General features: G+C 37.3%; 1 protein-coding gene across 1 annotated transcript; it reads right to left on the minus strand.

Annotated features, from left to right (window-relative positions):
• Nucleotides 1-1,011: 1,011 nt before the first annotated feature.
• Nucleotides 1,012-21,440, minus strand: LOC140239468 (dynein regulatory complex protein 1-like). The gene is made up of 17 exons (XM_072319302.1): nucleotides 21,235-21,440; nucleotides 18,624-18,714; nucleotides 17,369-17,481; nucleotides 16,317-16,500; nucleotides 15,524-15,661; nucleotides 14,952-15,161; nucleotides 13,962-14,101; nucleotides 13,090-13,224; nucleotides 10,831-10,980; nucleotides 10,258-10,546; nucleotides 9,145-9,234; nucleotides 8,348-8,443; nucleotides 5,182-5,280; nucleotides 4,450-4,622; nucleotides 3,384-3,440; nucleotides 2,177-2,272; nucleotides 1,012-1,192 (listed from the first exon to the last, which is right to left on the minus strand). The coding sequence occupies exons 1-17, from the start codon at nucleotides 21,348-21,350 to the stop codon at nucleotides 1,030-1,032; spliced, it is 2,340 nt and encodes a 779-aa protein (XP_072175403.1). The 5' UTR covers nucleotides 21,351-21,440; the 3' UTR covers nucleotides 1,012-1,029.
• Nucleotides 21,441-22,114: the final 674 nt, after the last annotated feature.

Below are 22,114 nucleotides of genomic sequence, written 5' to 3' on the forward strand. Positions count from 1 at the left end.
TGTATGATGATTATGAATTTCTGATGATACAATACGCCTGAACACAATTTCTTTCCACACAGTCCTCGTCACACTGTGAACCCTTCCAGTAGTAGAATCAAATTATATCTTTACTAGTAAAGTCTGTTTCATCATTTATTGCTCTTTTTGGTTGTTTCTTGGGCAAAAGTAGGGCGCCGTCATTACAGGCACTTGATGATAACATGGGAAAGTTCGATAATTATGTGTGCAGTATTTGAGTCAGTTTACATGCAAGAAACCCTTATACAATGTCAATATGGATTTACTATGGCACTGACCTTTGTTTTTCTGCAACAACAAATGAGGCATAAATCAAGAGTGGAATGTGAGTCACTGAAATTATTATCACTTTCATGCAATGCACAAGTAGGAATGCTGTATCATTATACAATCACTTTAATACAGTGATGTGGCAGTCAAGGAAAAAATGTCTGTGTACTGTGAATACCATCAGCTACTGTCTTTGTGAAGTATAAAATTGTGTTTAGTAATAATGTATGTGATTTTAAAAAACACTTCAAATCAATACATGTATCTGGACCTGGAGGAGAGGTTGAGGTTCCCTGTATGTCTAAGTTTACAACATGGCATGCGCTCCTGTCCAGACACTAGCCTCATGTCATTCTCATCACCTGGATGAAAAATGCATGAATTCTAATCAATGAATGCAGTGAGTGTTCTTGTGTAGAAATAAATAAACCAGCTGACATACTGCTTGTGATAAGAATGTTACAATTCTATCACGTGAGATCTGGCACACTTGGGGAAATGTTTGCTTGACAGTCTACAGTCATGGATATCTCACATCAATCACAGCAGAAAGATGGTTCTCCCTCCCAAGGTAGTCCCCCCTCCCCCTCCCACTCCCAATGGTCCCTCCCCCTTCCCCCTCCCACCGGTCCCTCCCACTGGTCCCTCCCCCTTCCCCCTCCCACCGGTCCCTCCCACTGGTCCCTCCCCCCTCCCCCTCCAACTGGTCCCTCCTATCAGTCCCTCCCTCCCTCCTCCCTACTGAGGTACATCAAGGTTGAGGATCCTAGTTGGAGGAATCTCTAGCTCCTGGTTCACCCTGGAGTTGATGTACTGATGGAGCAGCATACGAAGCTCTGCATTCTGTTGTCGGAGTCCATCAGTCTCTGTGATTAACTTGGCTCTCTCATGGAGGACATCACTACCATAAAACACAAGGATACAAGTTTGCATTTTAAAACATAGTCAGGACAAGCTGATTTCACCACAACACACATTTCCCACAGACACCTGCTAAAGTATACTTTGGGACTAGTCTTCACTGATTAATTAACTGCTGTAAAGTCTTAGTGACCACATGTCAATATTTCACATCATGATACTATTAGCTACTATGTTGTATCTACTCATTGAAGTTTACAGCAACAATGGCTTTGATTCAAAAGAGATGTTGTTCTATGAGGTAAACATCGATGCATAAACTATTAATCCGAAATGATAGAGCTAACTTATAAATTTGACAATCTAAGGGCTCAATTTTCACTTTTGACACATGGCTGGCTTTGAAATTATACATTAGGTACCATTCTCTGTCAGTTTGTGCAAACCAAGTCAGGAGCGAAATGCATTTTGACAGAGAATTCTAAAAGGTCTTTCCAATATTTTGTCAGTAAATGCTTCATAAGCTTTTTAATGTACTTCATCTGTTGCATTAAATGTTAGCCATCTGCCTTTGATCTTCTTTGTGTTCTTCTTTCTTTGGCCTTATTAGTTTAAATCAAATAAGTTTAAGATTTTTGTGAGGTCACACATACAATGTTTCCATTCAGCTACCTCCAGTCATTTTCAAGTGACAATTGAAATATGTAAAAGCAAAAACCAAGTGTAGTCAAACATTCCACACAAACTGTAAGAAACATCTTTGCAATATGTTGGGTAAAAGACAGAAAAGAAAAAAAAATGAATTATACAAAAATAAAATAAAATGAATAAGTGAATGGACTGATTGAACCATCGAGACACGTTGAATGCACAGTCACAAGTCTCCCCCTTGTCAACCATCTCGACCATTCATAAACTTGCTTTGCTGCTGTGAAATGCTCATTTTCACCTGGAAAGGAGTTCATTGTAAGTTTGGATAACCTTAAGGCAATATTAGAGGAAAGGAAAGAAGACCAAATCTCACCTGTACTTCTCAAACCCTTCAATCAGGGCTGTCCAAACTTTCTCTTGCTTCTCTGAAATCACAGATGGAAACATCTTCCAGTAATCAGCATCCTCACTGAGTATTAAAAATGGAAAAGGAAAAACAAAATTGTAAAGAAAGCATTGAGTATCATTCAACTCACAAGCTAAATTCAAAACATTTTCTCTTCTATAATAGTACTATGAACCAGTAAATGACAATGATGTTATCTCTTCTTAATGATCGATTTTTTTTCTATTCTCTTGTTGCGTGTGTGCGTGTGTGTGTGCGTGTGTGTGAGTGCACGCATGCTTGTCCAGGTGTACTTGCGTGCGTGCAGAGTGTGTGTGTGAGTGCTGTGTCGATTTTCTTTCAGGGAACCTACTCCTACAAGCATCTGCTTCTATGTAGGTTCCCTCCACACACAATTTCACCTATCCGTCATAAATGTACCCTTGACAATAATTTCAATTGATTTTGTGCTATGTAAATGCTTTTGTATATACTGAACTTATAACTTATATTTATGTGTCACTTTACATTGTCATTGATGGATGTTGTAAACACAACACTGTATGATTTGTGTGGAAACGTAATAGATGAAACGAAATGAAATAGGAAGGAAAGCCTATGGGTCAAACAAATTACATTGTATCATAGACGTCTGCCAGAAAACACTACTACACAAATTAATCAACAGCGGTTTGTGATTTACTGTAATTGTTCAATAAAAAGACAGCACACACTTCTATTGGCATTATTGATAGAGACATATTATTGATTCCACACCATGTGAGTGTTCTCTACTGAAACTAAAAAAAGTAAAAAGCCAGAAATCCTGCTCTAAAATAGCTAGGTCAAATCATATTCACAGGATATTGCACACTGCCCAAGGAGAACAAGCTTGTGTTTGAGTGCACCATTTTCAAACAATATGCAGATTACTTCAACGACTATCACTCCAAACTGATTTGATTATTAGGTCTGAGGCTGATAGTTGAGACTCTTCGGGAAATACACACATCCTGCTTGCACTGCGGTATACAGTGCACTCCCGCTACAGAACATGGTAATAAGAAAATGTTGTTACAGCCGTACAATGGAGTAAAAATCCAGTAAAAAGGGAGAAAACTGCTGGTCCAAATGACCTTTTCATAACTGATATTGCATGTATGACTACATGTACTCTTTCCTTATCAATTCTTACCTGTCATCTCTCTCTTCACCAGAGATTATACGGAATGTCTGGTATTTCACTTTTTCCCTGGAGGTGAAAAACAAGATGCAGCAAGTGTTGTTAACATTTAATCATATTATCAACCAACATGGTACAAAGTAAGGTGTTATGAAAATATATCAATCTCATCAAATCCTGAAAACTACTCATAATTCTGTTTTATTTCACTATAAGGTGGGAGTGGCCTGTATGGAACTAAACAGATTTTCATAATCCAGATTACAATAACCTGCCAGACAACTATTCGATCACATTTTTCACCAGGCATTCAATTGCTAACTCTCTTGGAGGAGTCTGTGCCTTTGAATGTTTCCACAACAGTATAATGACAGTGAACAAATGCTGTGGATCATCTTCATCATCACCATATCACAAGACCCACTCTGTCAAATTGCTCACCTATCATAACTTTTCTTCCTTGAACATATACATAGCTAAGCCATATGGAAAGTCAGTCACAATGAAATCAGACTGATATTCTGTAAGCATGACTTCAGGGTCTCGTCTCATAAAACTTGTTATCGGTGACAATTGCCAAATTTCTCTGACAAACACGCTCTAACCAATCAGACACAAGGATTTCAGTAGCTTATAACAACTATAAAAACTTGTCACTGATAACAAGTTTGATGAAACGGGGCCCTGATTTCATTTTCACATCATGTCAGGTAAGTCAATGACATGAAGCAGGCTCTTTTCTGCATTGGAAAGCAGAATGCAAATTAAAATAAGAAGCATTATTCAATACAAAGTTGATAAAACAGACTCATTTCATCTTGATCCTGCTGGAAATCACCTAGAGTAGTCTGGAGACCTAGAGGGACTATAAACAGAATTCCTCAATACTGGGGCCAAGGCTGCTTTCCATGATTTGATGCACAATGTGCTGATATCAGCTTCTATCTTCAGATGCTACACTGAGCAGTATAGCCCACACAGTTTGTGTCCTACAGCTGATGGTGACAGGGTCTGCACAAACAATTTAAGTCTGACAATGATACAGCCTAGAGTTGGTGGTAACAGGGTCTGAACTCACTTGGTGGGTTTTCTGTTTTCTTCTACAAACATCCTGAGAGCCTTGATAGTGTCATTGGGATGGATGAGTTCCAGCACATCAGACTTGGTAGACTTGATGGATTCTACTTCACCTTGGTCCTGGTCCTTTTCAGCTTGGCCTGTTATTTCAGCAACCTCTGCATCCACAGGATCCTAGCACAAGCAAGAAACAACAAGTGTGCCTTTAATATCACCTTCAATCTCATATGAAAAGAGTTCACGTGTGAAATTACAGAAAAGCATCATCAACTCACCGGCCTCATAACCTTTAAACCTTCAGGTCGAATTGGGTGACACTGAGGCATTCACACTTCAAATCTATTTTGAGTAGACACCAAGAGTTATGTCTTCTGTTTTGTTTCTGTTCGGATAGTTTCTGTTCTGCGTAACTTAGGATACAAAGCAAACATATCCCCAGATGATTGCTTGCACAAAACATGTGTTTGAAGTCTCCTTTTTGGATTCAGTGGACTTTCTTCTTTTTTTTTCTACATGTGATACTTTTTGAAAGCAAGAGACAACTTTTGGTTCTTTGATCAATCACTTTATTATCTTGTGACAACCACTATGAGGTTGAATTCAAAGATTTTCACTGTCCATCATGACAGACTCTGCTGAATTGGAATCAGTGGAAACCTAAGCTGTATTCTAATCATGTTTACAGACAAGTAAAAAGAATAGGATGAATCTAAAGCTGGTGTAGACTCCTTACCCTGATAGCTGTCTCCTTGTCTTTGCCATGGTCCATATCATCCTGGTTTTCAGACACACCACCTGACTCGCCTTCCTCCGTCTCAGGGTTCACACCAGCCTGTCATGACACATAAGATCTCATTTACATATCTACCATTATATACATTCATACTCATACTACATAATATATCCTCTTTACAACATGTTTGTTTTGTTTTTTTAAGTACATGTAAATAAACAGTGAACAAATGAAGAATTTGCACAAATAATAACAATTGCAGCAATATAGACATCCCTATTTAAACAGGCAAGAGAACCATAACTGAATACAACTTCATATATAATGGCCAAAGTAAATCAAATTAAGAGTAATGCTGAGCATCATACATCACACTGTCCATAAAGAATGCTGCTACTTTGCCATAATATACTCAGCTGACCTAAAAATCTACATTTATCCCAAGAATGAGATTCTTCAAGCTGGAGATACAGTCAACCTCGCGTAAGTCGACATTATCGGGACTGAGAAAAACACGTCGACTTACGCGAAAGTCGACTTACGCGTAAGTCGACATTTTGTCGACTTATAAATGAAAACTAATTTCCCCTATACAGAGTAAGATCACGATGCGAATCGCTACCCAAATCTTACTCCTTTTGCTGCCAAAACACACCTACTGAAATTAGCAACAATTATGTTTTAGTTCATGCATAAATCTCGCGCGGATTAGTAACGGCAACGCACAATTCCCAAATCTCTAGAGAGATTTTGAGAGAGCGGGATCGAAAACCTGGGCCCGTTTCTAGACACTATATACGTTTTAAATTTGATTTGAAAAATCAAACGCATATTCCCCAAATTGCATGCAACTTTACGATTTAAATTCAAGTGCGTTGCTGCGAAGATATGCGTGTGAATTCGTATGAATCTGTCGAGACAATTTTTCAGTGCCGACTGAGTTGAAATAGGATGTGTTATTTTCCTTCCCTAATTCGCTATATTTGTTTTGCTTAAATTTCTAATGCCATACTCTGAAAATGAATTGTTCTCGCGCTCCGATTCGCAACAATTACCGCTCTGTACGGCGCGGGCCAGTCTGAAATAAAAAGAAGAAGAAAAGTTTGTTAATCTGAAAACGGCATCTTTCGGATTACTAACCTTCGTAAAAACAAATCTCTTTCTATCGTCGGACTAATTTAACATTGGACTGAGATTTAAACCTTCGGCATAGCGAACTGCAACAAGTACTTTGCTACTATTTTTTCATTGACATTTCGTGAGCAGCATGCGTTTCGGTAGTTTGAAACGTGTAAATGTTGCGATGTCTTTCCCCAACTAGTGCAGACTAAGTTCGGTCACGGCGAAAGTTCCGTTACGAAATAAAAAATAATGCAAGTCTTTTCAACAATAACTCACTTCCGTATAGATTTTTTATGCCTTTAAACGCAGTTTCTAGTTTCGTACAAAAACCGCAAGTCTTTTCTGCAACGGCCTTGCGTTTTAAATACAGCGTTGCTGGTGATTTGATGGACTTGCTTTGGATTTTTAGAATTGCGTTTAAGCGCAACTGAGTTTAAGTTTCTTTCAATTTCTAGTTTCGGATAATTATCAAACGCAAGTCTTATCAGCGTTCCGTGTGATTTGATGGACTGGCATTTGATTTTCAAGGTTGCGTTTGATTTCTAATTTTGCGTACGAAATGAAAAATAATGCAAATCCTTTCAACGATAACGCACTTCCGTAGATGTTTAGAGATGCGTTTAAACGCAGTTTCTTACAGTTTCGTACAAAAACTGCAAGTCTTCTCTGCAACGCTCTTGCGTTTAAATATAGCGTTGCGTGTGATTTGATGGACTTGCATTTGATTTTTAGAATCGCGTTTAAACGCAATTGAGTTTAAAAAAAAGTTCCCTACAATTTTCTAGTTTCGTATATGATTATCAAACGCAAGTCTTTTCAGCGTTCCGTGTGATATGATGGACTTGCAGTTGCATTTGATTTTCGGAGTTGCGTTTAATTTCTAATTTTGCGTACGAAATAAAAAGTAATGCAAGACTTTTCAATAATAACGCACGTCCGTAGATGTTAAGAGATGCCTTTAAACGCAGTTTCTAGTTTCTTACGAAAACCGAAAGTCTTCTCTGCAACTGCGCTTTTGAATACAGCGTTGCGCGTGATTTAATGGACTTCATTTGATTTTTAGAGTTGCGTTTAAACGCAATTGAGTTTCAGGTTCGTACAACTATTTTCTAGTTTCACTCTGGTTATCAAACGCACTTGCGTTTATGTGCAAAGTTGATTTGATACATCTGCATTAAATTTTTAGTTGCATTTGATTACATAAAATAGTTGCATTTTAATCAATTTAAACGGGCCCAGGTTTCTATTTCCGCTTCAGAATAATTAACGTTTGAATAGAATATTCGGATAAACGGAAACACCTATTTCATGTTCTGATAATGATTCTCTACTAGGACTTATAGGTGTACAAATTAAAATGTGTGCGTTTAGAGAATAACGAGGAGAAAAGGGGGAAAGTGAACTGCTTTGGGTACTACATGTAATTCTCCAATGTTAATGAGTGTATGCCCTTTCTATTCTGGCGTACAAGACAATGGACGCATGGCGCGATCGCTACCGCGCCGTACACTAGCGAATTACCGAGTAGAAATGCTGCGAATCGGAGCGGGGAAACAATTCTTTTTCAGAGAATGACGATAAGATTTTGAGCGAAAAAAATTATGTCGACTTAGACGAGGGAATTAACACGTATTTCAGCTCAGTTGGCACTCAAAAATCAGGTCGACTTACGCGAGTTGTCGACTTATAAATGTCGACTAAGACGAAAAATTTTTCAAGGAATAACAAAGGCAAAAATCGGGACTTTTTTATCGTGTCGACTTAAGCGAGTTGTCGACTTATGCGATGTCGACTTAAGCGAGGTTTACTGTACATCTAGATTTGTTTTATACCAAAATCAAATGAAAAGAATACAAGCTGATCTCTGGCAGACCACCAGTCAGCTTCCAGCCATTTTAGCTGGCTGCATTGGAGTAGGATGAAAATAATACATACACATCTTTCTGTTCTTTGTAAGACTGTAGTCATATTTGCAATATTTTACTTGTTTAGTAGCTCACTAGTTAAAAGGCAGGTCTTAGTATGATACCATCAGTGATCTTACCTCCTCTCCCACTGATTCCTGGTCTTTGTTGTGCATGAACGTCAAAAAGTAAGATGCCAGCTTGTGAATGTCATCTTCAGTCTCGATACCAAGGGCCTAGGTGTGGGAAAATACAAGACAATGATTGCATAAACTGTTGTACATGTGACATCAAATTAGCTTTCTTCATATTAATTACCACAGCCTAGGGAAAAATACCCCCCCCCCCATAATTTCTTGACATTCTTACTAGACATACTATAGTGATCAATTGATGCATTTGTTTCACTGATCACACCCAAAGGTTATGCCCTACACATAGTACACACTTAAAAAAAGAAAAGAAAAAGAGTTTCAACTAAGAGCTTACTTCTGGATTCATCACAATAATGACTAAAAATTATCAAGGCATACATGTGTTTAAGCTAAAAACATATTTTCACCAGTTCCTTGTTCTTGAAGTACCCTATTTCTAAATCGACCTAAAACTTACACCTCAAAACAACTGATGCACATTTTCCTTCACCATGCCCTTCATTAACAATTTATTTTCATTCTTTCTCTAGTTTGTTTTGCTGAGTAAATATTGTTGATTTCTTATATTTCATTGAAATTGTCAAAGCGCTTTGAGTCTATATAGAAAGGCGCTATATACAAATATTGGTTATTACCATTATTATTATTACTAGTGACATTCTCATGCACTATAACAAAGTAGGAAAAACAGCTATTAGCATGACTGCATTTCAATAACTCATTAAATATATCAATTGGAGTGGGCAAATCAAGAAAAGAGCACACCACTCAAAGAAACTCACAGCAAAGATGGCATCAAGTTTCATGAGACAACGTTCATCCTTCTCCAGCGGTGCCAGTAGTTTATTCAATTTTGCTTCCACCAGGAAACCCTGAAAAAGAAGGTTACATAAAGCTTTGGGTTTATCACAAGCTTACCATCATGACCAAGTCCATCAATGTATTTTTTTTTTCATAACCCCTACAAAGGAACATATGACCTCCTGACCCCTTCTTTTATTCTCACATGACCTCATGACCTTTGTGTCACATTACCCTTATCCAAGAATCCATCTTTTACACAATACAAATAGAGACATTCATGTCAGGCCACTGCAATTAGTGAAGAACATTTAGCATCTTATGTACTTTGATCATCATGCATGAAAACATTGATTAAACCCAATGTAAGCCACAGCTTCATTTACAACAGAGAACATGCCTACCATGCATGCAAACCTTTGCATAAGACTAACACACACATTTTTCTAGTAAGCACGTAGTACATAATTTTGTTACATGACATGAAGAAGAGGAGTGCTGTAAAAGACAAGACTATCATATTACAGATAAACACAAGTCAAAGATTTTCTTTAAATCATGACTGTATAAGGTGTCAAGTGCTTGCTGAATCTTATACTGCTACTGCCATGCTTCCAGTGAATAACTGAATATCTTTGTCTGGGAACACTCCTCCATGGAAAATGTTACTGAACTCCGTTGTGGCATGCAACAAAGTCAATCAAAAAAAAAAATCAACAGAAAAATTATCATAGTTGTCATCAAAATTGCATTTCATCACATTTCAAGAAGAACAAAAATCTCACTTCAACAGCGATATTGGTTCTTAGTGTTCCAAGCGAAGTCAAAACAAAGGAGTTACTCAGTCATTCACTACTTAATCACAAATCAGCCTTCCCTCATGTAACTTACTGATCCATCAAAGATTTCTTTTCTCTATGTTAACTACTGATCCACTAAAAACATTTTTTCTCTCTCTTGTGCTAGTGATCCCTCAAAGATCACTGTTCTCTGTCTTATTCACTGATCCATCAAAAAAAAAAAAAAAAAAATCACTTTTCTCTGTGTTCCTCACTGATCCCTCAAAAATATTTTTTTTTTTCTCTGTTACTCACCGATTCATCACAGATGAGCTCCAGGATCTGCTTGACAGTTTTCACTGAAAGTTTGTTGACCTCGTTGCCACTGCCTTCCTCCCCTTCCCCCTCTGGTTCCCTGGGGGAGCCATCCTCACCCCACTCCTCTTCTCCCTGTGGTTGGTTCCTCTCTGATCCAGTCATACTGCCACCTTCTATATCTCTCTGACTTCCTTCTGACATCACCTCCTTTAAGACCTCGTGAGCAGACACAGGTTTCTTCTTACTCCTCTCAGTAGTCAGTGGGCCTTCATTCTCCATGAATTCTCTGCATCGAATGTTACGATCAAAGCTGTCAGCATTGCATGCTACCATTGAATCTCAATGGTCAATATATGCTCAAAGCTACCAGGTAGTCCACTGTATATTTGAAGCTCAACTTTTCTGTATCAATCAGCTATTTACTTGTACTTCAGGCATTTTCCAAAATCCCTCATTAAGAGAACACTAGCAACCCCTACAAACCAAACACTTTTGACTCTTCCAATCAAAATAGAAATCAGAGAATAAAAAATACTTATTACAATTCATAAGTAAAAGAACCAAACTCACAGTTCAACGCCTGGTTTCCATGGTAACCCAAGTTGTTGTTCTGAGATGATTCTGTCCTGTTCCATCAATTTTGCTGCCAGCTCCTTGACTTCTTGTTCATTCATGACCCAAATGTCATGAAATTTCTTTGTGTCTGTGGCCTGAAAATGCCTGATAGAGAATAGACAAGAGACAGTGAAGATATACCCTTCATAATTGTCTACATCCAACTAGTGATTAGTAGCATAAAATATTTCATTCAGCTTAACCCTATTCTAACTGGGGGGGGGGGGTCAAATTGACCCCCCCCCCTCGACGTTTCGCGCCACGATTTCGCAACGCGCAAAGATTTTGCCGCGTCGTTTTACGACTTTTTTCATTGAAGTCTCCCGCATATTTTGAGACCAAATTTGCGACGTCCGGGTACACCGTTTTGAAGTTACGTAATGTTTTGCATATGCATGTCAACCAAAAAACAGCTCAAATTCATGATATCGTGTGCAAATCCAATGCAAATTGTGTTTTTTGGTTAAATTGATATAAATTAGATTATTTCAACTTTTAACCATTGAAATTAATCAATTCTAGTGTAGATAGGCCTGAAAAAGTGCCTGCAACAAATTTTGGCAAAAAAAACAATTGAAAACAAAAGGTCGAAAAAACAATAAAATACATAAGAAATTAACAAATCAATAAAAAACAAAAGAAATTAATTTCGATTGTGCTAATTTTTTACAAGAAAATTGTTTGATGTGTCTTGAGGAATTCTGACACAAAAATTTAGCAATCCTCCAGTCTTTTTAATGGAGTTATAGGTGAAAATATGATTTCATGCACAAATTTGCATGATTAATTTATTCAAAATAGAAAGGCAATATTTTTCTATTGTATGACCATGTTTTCTTGTAGTTGACATCCAGCTCTATCTTCAGGCAAAATTTCGCGGCGATCGCATGATCGGCAACCGAGATCTGAAGGGGGGGTCAAATTGACCCCCCCTCAGTAAAAACTTGGTCTCAAATAGCCCAGTTAGAATAGGGTTAAAGCCACTATTTACCATTTGCAGATGAAAAAAACAAACAAAAAAGATTTAGTGCTTCAAAATATGAGTTAGGGATAGAATCAATCAATGTAAAAATGTTAATCAGTATGATTAATATAAGTATTGTTAAATATACACATTGTGAACAATAGCTTTATCAAAACCGTTTCTACAATAAACTGTCTACAATTTTATTTATTGAGAAAATTAGTGAAATTTCCTTAGATTTGTGGCTTTATTGCAAAATGTTTATATGGTAGGACGTTTTGTGAACTACTATATAATTATATGCATCAAATGAGATAACTCGAATATTTTTTTAATCAATGCTCCTACTGGTAAACAGTGGTTTTAATTTTTTGATAAATACATGCATTTTGCTGTGGAAAGCAAGATTGGTTTGGGTTCCTCTTGCAGTATAATTTGTTTCTTTTGTTGTTGTTGTTGTTGTTGTTTTAAATCTTGTACCCAGCTCATTCTATCTCACTGAATAATCTTTGCCCTTCTACACATCATTAACAAAAAAGAGAACATTTCAGCCAGTTTTACACAGGTGCACGTTTTGGATCAAAGTTTAGCTCAGTTAGCTTAAGGCCTTCGCACAGTATACAACTTTCAGTCACACGTATGAGACATCGGATCTTACATAAAGCATATAGTCTCAGAATAAACACACTTGCTTATTTCAGATCCAAAGTTTCTCAGTCGTGCGACCAAAGTCGTATAGTGTGCGGTGGCCTTGAGATACATGATCCTGAGATCAAGGCCCATTGTAAGATTTGAACAGATTTCAGCAGTGCTTCAAGACAACAGTAAAGAGTGAAAAAATATATCCTGATTTTGAAGAGAGGAGCTTTGGTGGTTAAGAGGATAAGATACAAGACTATCAATCACAAGGTCCCCGATTTAAGATGTATATCATGAAATTCAAAACCCAGTTCTACTTTCAGACTTTATGCCACTATGAATATCAATTTAAACATTTTGTGTAAATATCTAGCCTTACATAGAGATTTTGCACAGATAGTCAGATTTCACCTGTGATCAAATTCAAATATTCAGCCTTACTCTACATTTTTATGGACACACACAAACTTACTGAGTGTTTGTGTAAAGGTTACACTTATGGATTACTGTGTAAATCTAAGGCTAAAACTGTCTTCAGATGAACTACCAAGACTCGTACACAATTTAACATGTAATCTCAGTAGAGATGGTCTGCAATGTTAAAATCTTACTTTGACTTCTTCTGGAGTTCTTTGAACTGTTCAGTGATTCTCTTGTAATCATCAGCCAACCCTTGGTTCTCCTCCTTGTACTGCTTCTCCTGCTTGGCTAGCTTCACTTTCAGGTTGTTTAATACATCCTGCAGTCTGAAGTCATGGGAACAATGGTCATTCAAAATCTTAGACAATCAGCCTTCAGCAAAGAAATGCTTTATTTCCATGGAAAACTACAGACACCTTTTACCTGCACCTGTTTATTTTCTGTTGAATTATACTTTTATCAGCAAAACATGCTTACTTGATACCAAGTTCATTCAATATTTATAACCTCAGCTTTGCTTTCTCATGGCTGCGAAAACAAACTGAGTAGTACCATGTTAGATATTGATGGAAAACCTTATCAGGAAAGATCAGCAGGGTGGAACTTTGACAAGAACAATGAATTTGTTCTCTTCTAAAAACAGTTCTAGTCCCTGCATTATTCATATCAAAGATCAAGTAGAACAGCCTCACACATTCCTTTTGAGCAGTTTATTTTACTTCTAGGTATAAAGCGCAGCTTGTACATGTAATATTGTATGTCATTGTGATATTTGGACAGGTTTTGTTAATTTTTGTTTGAACTTGAAATCTTACTCCACACAAGCGGAGACAGCGAGGTAAAGGTTAACTAAAATTTAGAATGATGGCAACTCACAACTACACATAATCCTCACTGATGGGAATCTGCATTATTTTTGGCGTAGCTTCAGATATTTATTATACAGCACTTAAAAACTAAGGTTGATTCTGCTTTTTATGCTATTACTACTGTATATCCACGCAAGTCCTTCACAGTGTAAGAAAACCCTTCACAGAATCATCAACCAATAATTCTTACTTACCTTGTAATTTTGCGTTTTTGCTGTGACTTTGTGATGGTGTTTTCCTCGTCCCTCTTCTTCAAGACTTGGAAGTTATACTCCAGTTTCTCCTGGTTCAGCTGGTATGTTGCTTTCATCTGTTGTAGCTGCTGTTCTAGCACCTACACATAGAGAAAAGACAATCAGACAGTTGGATGACATCACACTAATTCTTAATTCTTGACCTGCTGCATAGACTGCTTGTCCACATAATCAATCTGGTTACCCCCATCAACCTTTGTAATCACTGCGGGAATCACTTTTGATTAAAGTGATTCTAAAGGTATACAGTAAATTCACAATGCAAGTTGCTTTCAACTGAACTACATAAACTACCAAAAAGTAAAAGTTGTTGAATATATAATTTTAGCAGCATCTGCCGAATTTTAAATGATATCTCATTTGTGCATGATTTTGCTTTGATTTGAAGTTCATCAAAAACCTCACTGCATTATACTTCTCTAATTGGCACAGCACAGTCTCAATACTTCACACATTTCTTTAAATCAATAAGCACAAGCTAATTATCCTCATCAGTTCGGGGGCTCTTACAAAATCTCTGTACATGCACAGACTCTGCGTGAAGGCTATTGTGACCACAACAATCCCGATATTGGCATTCAAACTACTGCCATGGTGGGTGATATTGTGCCATATAGGTTGTGAACTGTCTTTATTTGTATCTAATGACGGACTTTTTGGTATCTATTACTTTTGCTTCACAGTGTTCACGGTTAATTTCTATAAGAAAATTCTCCTTGATGTTTTAGGGACTTGAAGTTGTCATAGAGTTTGTGTACATATAGGAGAGATGGTGGTTCTATTCCTGGATGAGTCAGGATCATTGTGAAAACACAGTTTGTTTCTGCAGGTGTACTAATACTCCTGAATACAGGTGGAAACCTTCTATTCCTAGTAGACATAGACTTGACAATAGGATTCCAGCATATTATGAAGCCAGTTAAAACTCACCTGGACATCAGTTTCAAGCTTGATTTTGACCATATTGTACTCTTCGGCATCCTGGATCCTTAAATGTTGAATCTGTTGCTCGTACTCATCCACCCGCTTCTCTCTCTGGTGCATGTAATCCAGTTCTTGGTCTCTACGGCCTGACATGGACTGCTCCCATTTGCGCTTGTTGTTTTCTAGAAGCTCCTCTCGCTCTGTCTCAAAGGCTTTCTGCACACAAAGTTTGTTTCATTTGAAGATCAGTATTAAGATAATGCATTATATATTTTTTCTACATAACGAAACGAAACAAAACAAAAGAAGCACAGTGCAAACAAACACAAATCCATTACAGTACAAGCTTCTCAGTAGACACAAAGAGCTATGTCCATTTACATCCACATAATGTTCATACAACAAGCAACTTCTAATATCTAAGGTGTATTAGGAATGTTGGGTCATGTTCAGAGAAATATCTGTTCCTCAGTCGTATTTATTCATGCACTATCACTGCATCATGTACCTCTTGAGTATCATTAGCATATAAGATCAGTGGAGTTTTGTGTTATGAATAAACCTTTCCAAGCTCTTACCTCAATCTGCTTGATTTCATCCCGATAAGCCTTGGTGAGATTCTTCACCTGTTCCTCCATTCTTTCTATCATGAGATCCACATCTTCTGCCTGCTTCTTCAGGTCCTTCACATATTGATCATCTTGAGATTTCAGCTCCTAAAAAATAAATAAATAATGGTAATAATAATAATAATAAATGAATAAATAGATAAATACATAAATGAATAAATAAATAAACTTTGCAGGTGGTTAATACTTCCAACTCCTAGAAAAGGTAAATGAGATATGACACAGAAAAAAATAAGCTGCTGCAAAGCAATTATTTGTAGTAGCTAGGCTTTGCATCATAATGCCTGAATCAGTACTGGTACATGTTCTTTCCTCAACAAAAGAGATATATTCAGCACCAGTTCCTTGCCAGAATAAAGGAGACTCATCTTGTAAAGACATTTGCAGAATTAATAAGTCATGCAATATAATTTCGAGAGTAATAACAAAATTTCAAGAGTAAGAGTGAAAGCTTAGCCTTACAGGTTTATTACATTATATGACAGTTGGCTGTTCTCAGGTGCTGCTTTGTCACTGAATATCAGCTCCAACAATGGAATGGTTAATTGGTTGAGAGCTTTTAGTAAGAAATGATTTATGATTTTAGAATACTACAACCGATCTAGAAGTGTTAGAATGATGAACCTAGAAATCTACAGAAGACTCAAAAGGAAAAAACAAATAAACAAAACATTGAATTATGACATACATACACACATATTTTCCACTAAAGCCTCAACACAAGTGTAGCAAATCATCTCACCATCTGAAAGTCATTGATGAGTTTATTTTTCTCATCTATCATCCCATCACAAAGAGCTTTTTGCTGCATCAAGATCTCATGCAGCTCCTGAGGAATATCACGTCCATTGGCTTGTTCCCAACGCTTGGTGATCTCTTCAAAACGCTCCAGACCAGCCTTGGCCTCTGCCTCTAGCTTCTCATCCCTGTGAAATGACAAGATGATGTACATGGCATGCTCAGTCACATCAAATCAAGACTACATCTCTGTGAAATCACAAGATAATATGCATGGCATGTTCAGTCACATCAAATCAAGACTACATCTTTGTGAAATCACAAGATAATATACATGGCATGTTCAGTCACATCAAATCAAGACTACATCTCTGTGAAATCACAAGATAATATGCATGGCATGTTCAGTCACATCAAATCAAGACTACATCTTTGTGAAATCACAAGATAATATAGATGCTACGTATGTGTAGTCATATTAAATCAAGACTACTGTCAAATCACAAGATTTTATACTGTACATGGCAACATATAAAAGATATTAGGTAGTGAAAAAAAAAAAAACACATCATCATTCCATCAACTCAAAACACCAATGACAAATGCTTCACTAATATACACTACCGGTAATCTAGAAATTCCATAAAGATGTAGCAATGACATCAGAATATCAACTTTGAAGAAAAAAAAAAAAAAACTTTTCTAATTTTCACTTTTCTTGTGTTTGATATCTTCAACTTTCTTGAGAAAGTGTGGTGATGGGTGATACTAAAGGTGTACATCATATTGCATGTAACAATGTGTATATTTATTTATTTATTATTTATTTATTTATTTATTTATTTAATTATTTATTTATTTATTTATTTTTTTTTTTATTTTTTTATTTTTTTATTTTTTTTTTATTTTTTTTTTTTTTGCTGTTCTGACCCAGGGTCCCGTTTTATAAAACTTGTTATCAGTGACAACTGCCAAATTTCTGTGACAAATTTGCTCTCAGCCAATCAGACACAAGGATTTCAGTAGCTTGTAACAACTATCACAACTTGTACCCACCTTTGTCTCTGAGATTCCTCTTCTTCAGTCCGTCTCTGTGCCTCCCTAGAGTCTGCTGCCACTCTGACATTGGTAACCAGCTCAGTCCCATGGCCTTGAAGTTTGGTCACTCTCTACATTGACACAATAAATCTCATTAACATTACAAGGAAGAATAGGAGAGTACTGCGTAATCATATTTTGTAATAATGAATCAAATTCTCTACTTAACTACTCTGGGGGACATTTCCTTACAAGACTTTATGTAATTTTGCTTTTAGTTTTATCCCAGGTCTGTCTACAATATTCCCAAGAAGTCTTAGTGCAATCCTACATACAGCTGTAGCTGATAAACAATGGAGAGGGTTTTGGTAATTCTCATCTTATAATGAGTTGCAGAGAGTAACTACAAGTAATGTACTGATAAACTTTATTCAATGGCATTTTGGTATGTGATGTCCACGATGAGTGCTTTTCATGCCATAATTGAATAGGCCTACCTGGCTTCTTAACTGCTAAATTTTGTAATAACAAAAGTGTGAAAAAAAGGCTGTTTAGTATTCATGTAAAAAGTATGTTTATGAAAAGAGCATTCACTTCATGTTAGAAATCACTTAGTATCTTCAATTTTTTTTTTTTTCTGAAAAAATCTGAGTGCTATCAAGAGAATTAGCCATGTCAAACGTTAATGGTTTAGAACCACGGTGATTTTTTTCTTTCTCTTCATATTTGCAGAAGTACTTTACATATAATATCTTGACAAAAGCATAAACTTAATAAAATATTTATAAGTATGCTTGAGTATTTCTTCATTAATTTGAAGATCAATTTTATAGAGCTGAGCCAGCAAAGTTTAAAAGTGTCTTAGACAATAGCCATCACAATGCTACAGTGTACACTGCATCCTCTGCTACACAGGAAATTACAATGCTACAGCGCATCATTTACTACACAAGCTACCAGGACTAGTATGTATGACAGCATTTTGAAAGCTCTCTACAGTACTTTTAACTGGTTTGCAGCAGTGCCCTAATCTTTCAGCAGTCACCTATACTTTGCAAATAATGGAAAATATTACTGGTGGCAAGTGGTTGACAAGAAGTGCAATATTCAGGTTTCTAAGAGTAAGACATTGCATGGGGATCAACAAGAATTGCCTCTATCCACAAGTAGCTACAGTTCATTGTACATACTGTACATGTACATTGTATGTATGAATGTTATCATTTATGCCAGGATGGCATTAGAGACAAACATACAGTACAAAAATTTTCACCTGTCTGCTTTCTTCGATTTGCTTTCTGCTTTTGCTTTGTTCTTCTTTGTCCTCTTTCTTCTTTGCACTGGGATCTTCACCAAGCTTTTCCCTGATGAGAAATGAAATCAATATTAGTCATGAAAATTGACAGACAACTCCCAGTAACCAAAGAGTCATCAGTCATTTTCTACACTTATGTCAACCCAGTATCAAAGCAAGAACTACAAACCTTTGTAAACATTTTTTTTTCTAGACATGTTAATCAATCAAAGAAAGAGAGAGAATCACTATAACTCATATTCTTGTGGTACTGATACATTATCTGTGTCAAAATTTCACAACTGTGAGTACTTCTGCCTCCTTTTGTGGAGATGATTCCATTTGTGTACAGCAATTTTCTCAACAATTCTTGCAGCAACCAAGACATAATCCACACAAATGTTGACCTCTTATCCTCAGTACACAATTTGTTTCCGCTTCAATTTCTACAAGCTCCAGAAAGAGATCAAAGATTATTTTTTGTCATGCTAAATTGAAAGAGTCTCCATACATGATACAGAGTAACCTGTACTGTAGCCACGCATGAATGCTTATAAAACTGTGTAGAGACTAATTCCTACTTTCCAGGTTCTCCACTCGATATCACACTCAGATAGCATACTTCCTGTCATTCACATAAATTTGAGCCAAATTCACAATCATATTTGGGAAGCGTCGATATCGAGATTGACTCTGATGTTACGCTGCACACTGACATTGTACAAGCTGAAAGTGAAAAGTTAGCCATCTCATAGTCATACACAATATGTGACATAATATCACTCTTTGGTAAACAAAGTTAACTTAAAATCTGGACCCAGAAGTTACAATTTACCCAATGACCGTACCGTAGAACATACATAATGTACAATGTAGATATGGCAAGTTGGCAGAAGTTAGTAGAAAAATGTGTGTGCTGCTTCTGTCTGTGTGTGATAGTTTGCACTCCCGATAGGAATTAGAGTAAAACCACCAATTTTCGGACACTTAAGCTTTTTTACAACATTTGTTCAACTCAAATAACACTCTATAATAATGTATGTTACATGTAAATATATCAACCTACTTTTTCCCAACATTAATTTTGTTAAATACTGTACATCATAAAATTTCACAGAATCCCCAAATATTATCACCTTGTCAATTCCCCAAAATTCGGACACAATTCTCACAACGGAACGGCGTAATTTTTCAATTTTTAGCGCTTTTTTCGGTGACCCCGATTCTTTACAAGGGACCTAGATATAATTTGCGCGTGCTTTGGAAAAGTGGCAGCGAATCTGTGTTTCCGACGGCAAAATTTGGGATTTTAGAGGGTCTAGATGGATTTTTGGAGGCGACTCGGGCACTTCCTGTGGTGAACGAGTGTGCCAGCATGTGAAACGATGTGATATGCATGTGTTGTGACAGTAGAATTTGCTGGCTCAATCGTGATAAGTGATAAGTCAAGTGTCCAGATTTTGGAGGCCTGCCGAAAATTGGTTGTTTTACTCTATTTATGACAATAAAGTAGGGTCTTCAATTTCAATTTCAACCACTGTACCGGTACACACATCAACAACTTGTAACGTTACTGTTGTAAACTTTTAGTCCCATAATAGGAACTAACTTTCTCGTATGGTTTCTATTGTATTACAGGCCATGTAATAAATATCAATCACTTACATTTAGACCGGTAGGCCCTACCGTACTAGCCTCGACTAGGGTGGAGTTAGGCACGAGATGGGATTCTACAACTTCAAACGTTAGTAACTGCACCAGCGACCCCGGCCCAACCTGTACCGCCGGGCCCGGGGTTAGGGTTATTTTGTACGTAGCCGCTACTCCAGATTTAGAACTCTAGTAAGATGGACCTTGAAAATTATTCGTACAGTTGAGTTATCTTTAGATCCTGGTCCATAGAATCTACTAGAACAAGTGAATTTAGTAAATTTAGGTGTGAATTCAGCACACGTTTGAAAGATAAGGACAAAACAACACAGTCATTTGAGTGCAGTTAACGTCCTTCAGCCCCGTGACGTGACACTGCAAAGCTGCACTGCTGCGGTATAGCCAGGTGCCCGCACCTCGTCAGGGGCCCGAATACCGTCACCCCACTTAAAATCGTTTTGAGCGCACTGAACAAAAATGTATGCCCGGGACTGTGTTCTGTACGCTTGCAACTTGGCAGGGCTACCACAACCAAGCAAATTGTGGTGAAAACCAAACAGTTTTTCGCGAAAATCTGAAATTTTAGTAGGGCTATAGGAATACGTGTTATATGTCACCCGCACGCATCTTTTATGTGTATGTCTATGGGAACATCACGGTCACCCGCACACGTCTTTTACGTGCTAAGTCTATGGGAGAGCGGGTGACGAGTTGCGGGCCCCTTCCTTAGCGCGCAACTTTTTCGCATCGTTCGCCTCCGATGATAGCTGCGAATTTTCAATATCGATCAATGAACTTGTGATTCCATTGGAATTTTCAGCATTTTTCCTGTATGTGAGTTGGATTTCAAAGAATTTCAGGGGCGAAATGTGATTCAATTATGGGCAAACATTAACTATGACGAGGTGCGGGTCACCCAAGTATACTGCCGGCTGCCTACCTTCTCGCGATCTCGATTCGTTTGGCTATGCGAAGCCTCCTTGCAGCTATCCGTTCTTCTGGATCGTTGGAGTCTACAGAAGGTCCAGTTTCTTCTTCTTCATCGTGGGTACTCATCTTGATTTTAAAACGGAAATGCACAAGTAACTTGCTGATTAAGAAACAGCAGTGCGTCTGGTAGTGGCTTAGTTATGTACCGAGGGTCCCCTGTACTGCGACAGTGTGAGCCGTAGTCGAGTCCACTGTGTATCCAAATAGGGCGGCATGTACGTATCGTACGTACACGCAGTACATGCACAGGATCAATGTGCACGGTATATACAACATGTTGCTATGCACCAAGCTATAGGCTCGCCCAGTATGTTACTATTCAAAGTTTTTATTATTCTGGTTTTGAATACAATTTTGATTACATTTTTCCTTACAAATATTTTTTTATTATTTATTTATATTATTTAATGATAAAAAGGTGCTTATTAAGATTTTTTTATAAGATTATGATAACGTAAGCTTGAAAACTGAAGTTATCGAATAAAGTTCCCCAGTACCTTTGTTGCCAATTTAAGAGACAATTACTGTAATACCTCGGAGTGAATAACTGACACGGAAAATTTTTGGTTACCCGTGGTACCATTAATTTGGTACTCAGTGTTGTTGCCTATGTTGTCAGAGTTGGCATATTATGCTTTCTGGCATGATTTTAGACGCTTCAGCGCCTAGCATTAGGTCCTATGCTAGGCATAATTTGTCTGTTTGTGGTATATAATTCTAGCATATTTTGGAAGGAAATCTCTACGTGTTTAGTGTACTGTGGTATCCATAGAGCTGTATCCAACTCTATGGTGGTACATGTATCTTAGGTTTGTTAGTTACTTTGTCAG

This window comes from Diadema setosum, chromosome 16 (genome assembly GCF_964275005.1).
Source record: "Diadema setosum chromosome 16, eeDiaSeto1, whole genome shotgun sequence".
Lineage (NCBI taxonomy): Eukaryota > Metazoa > Echinodermata > Echinoidea > Diadematoida > Diadematidae > Diadema > Diadema setosum.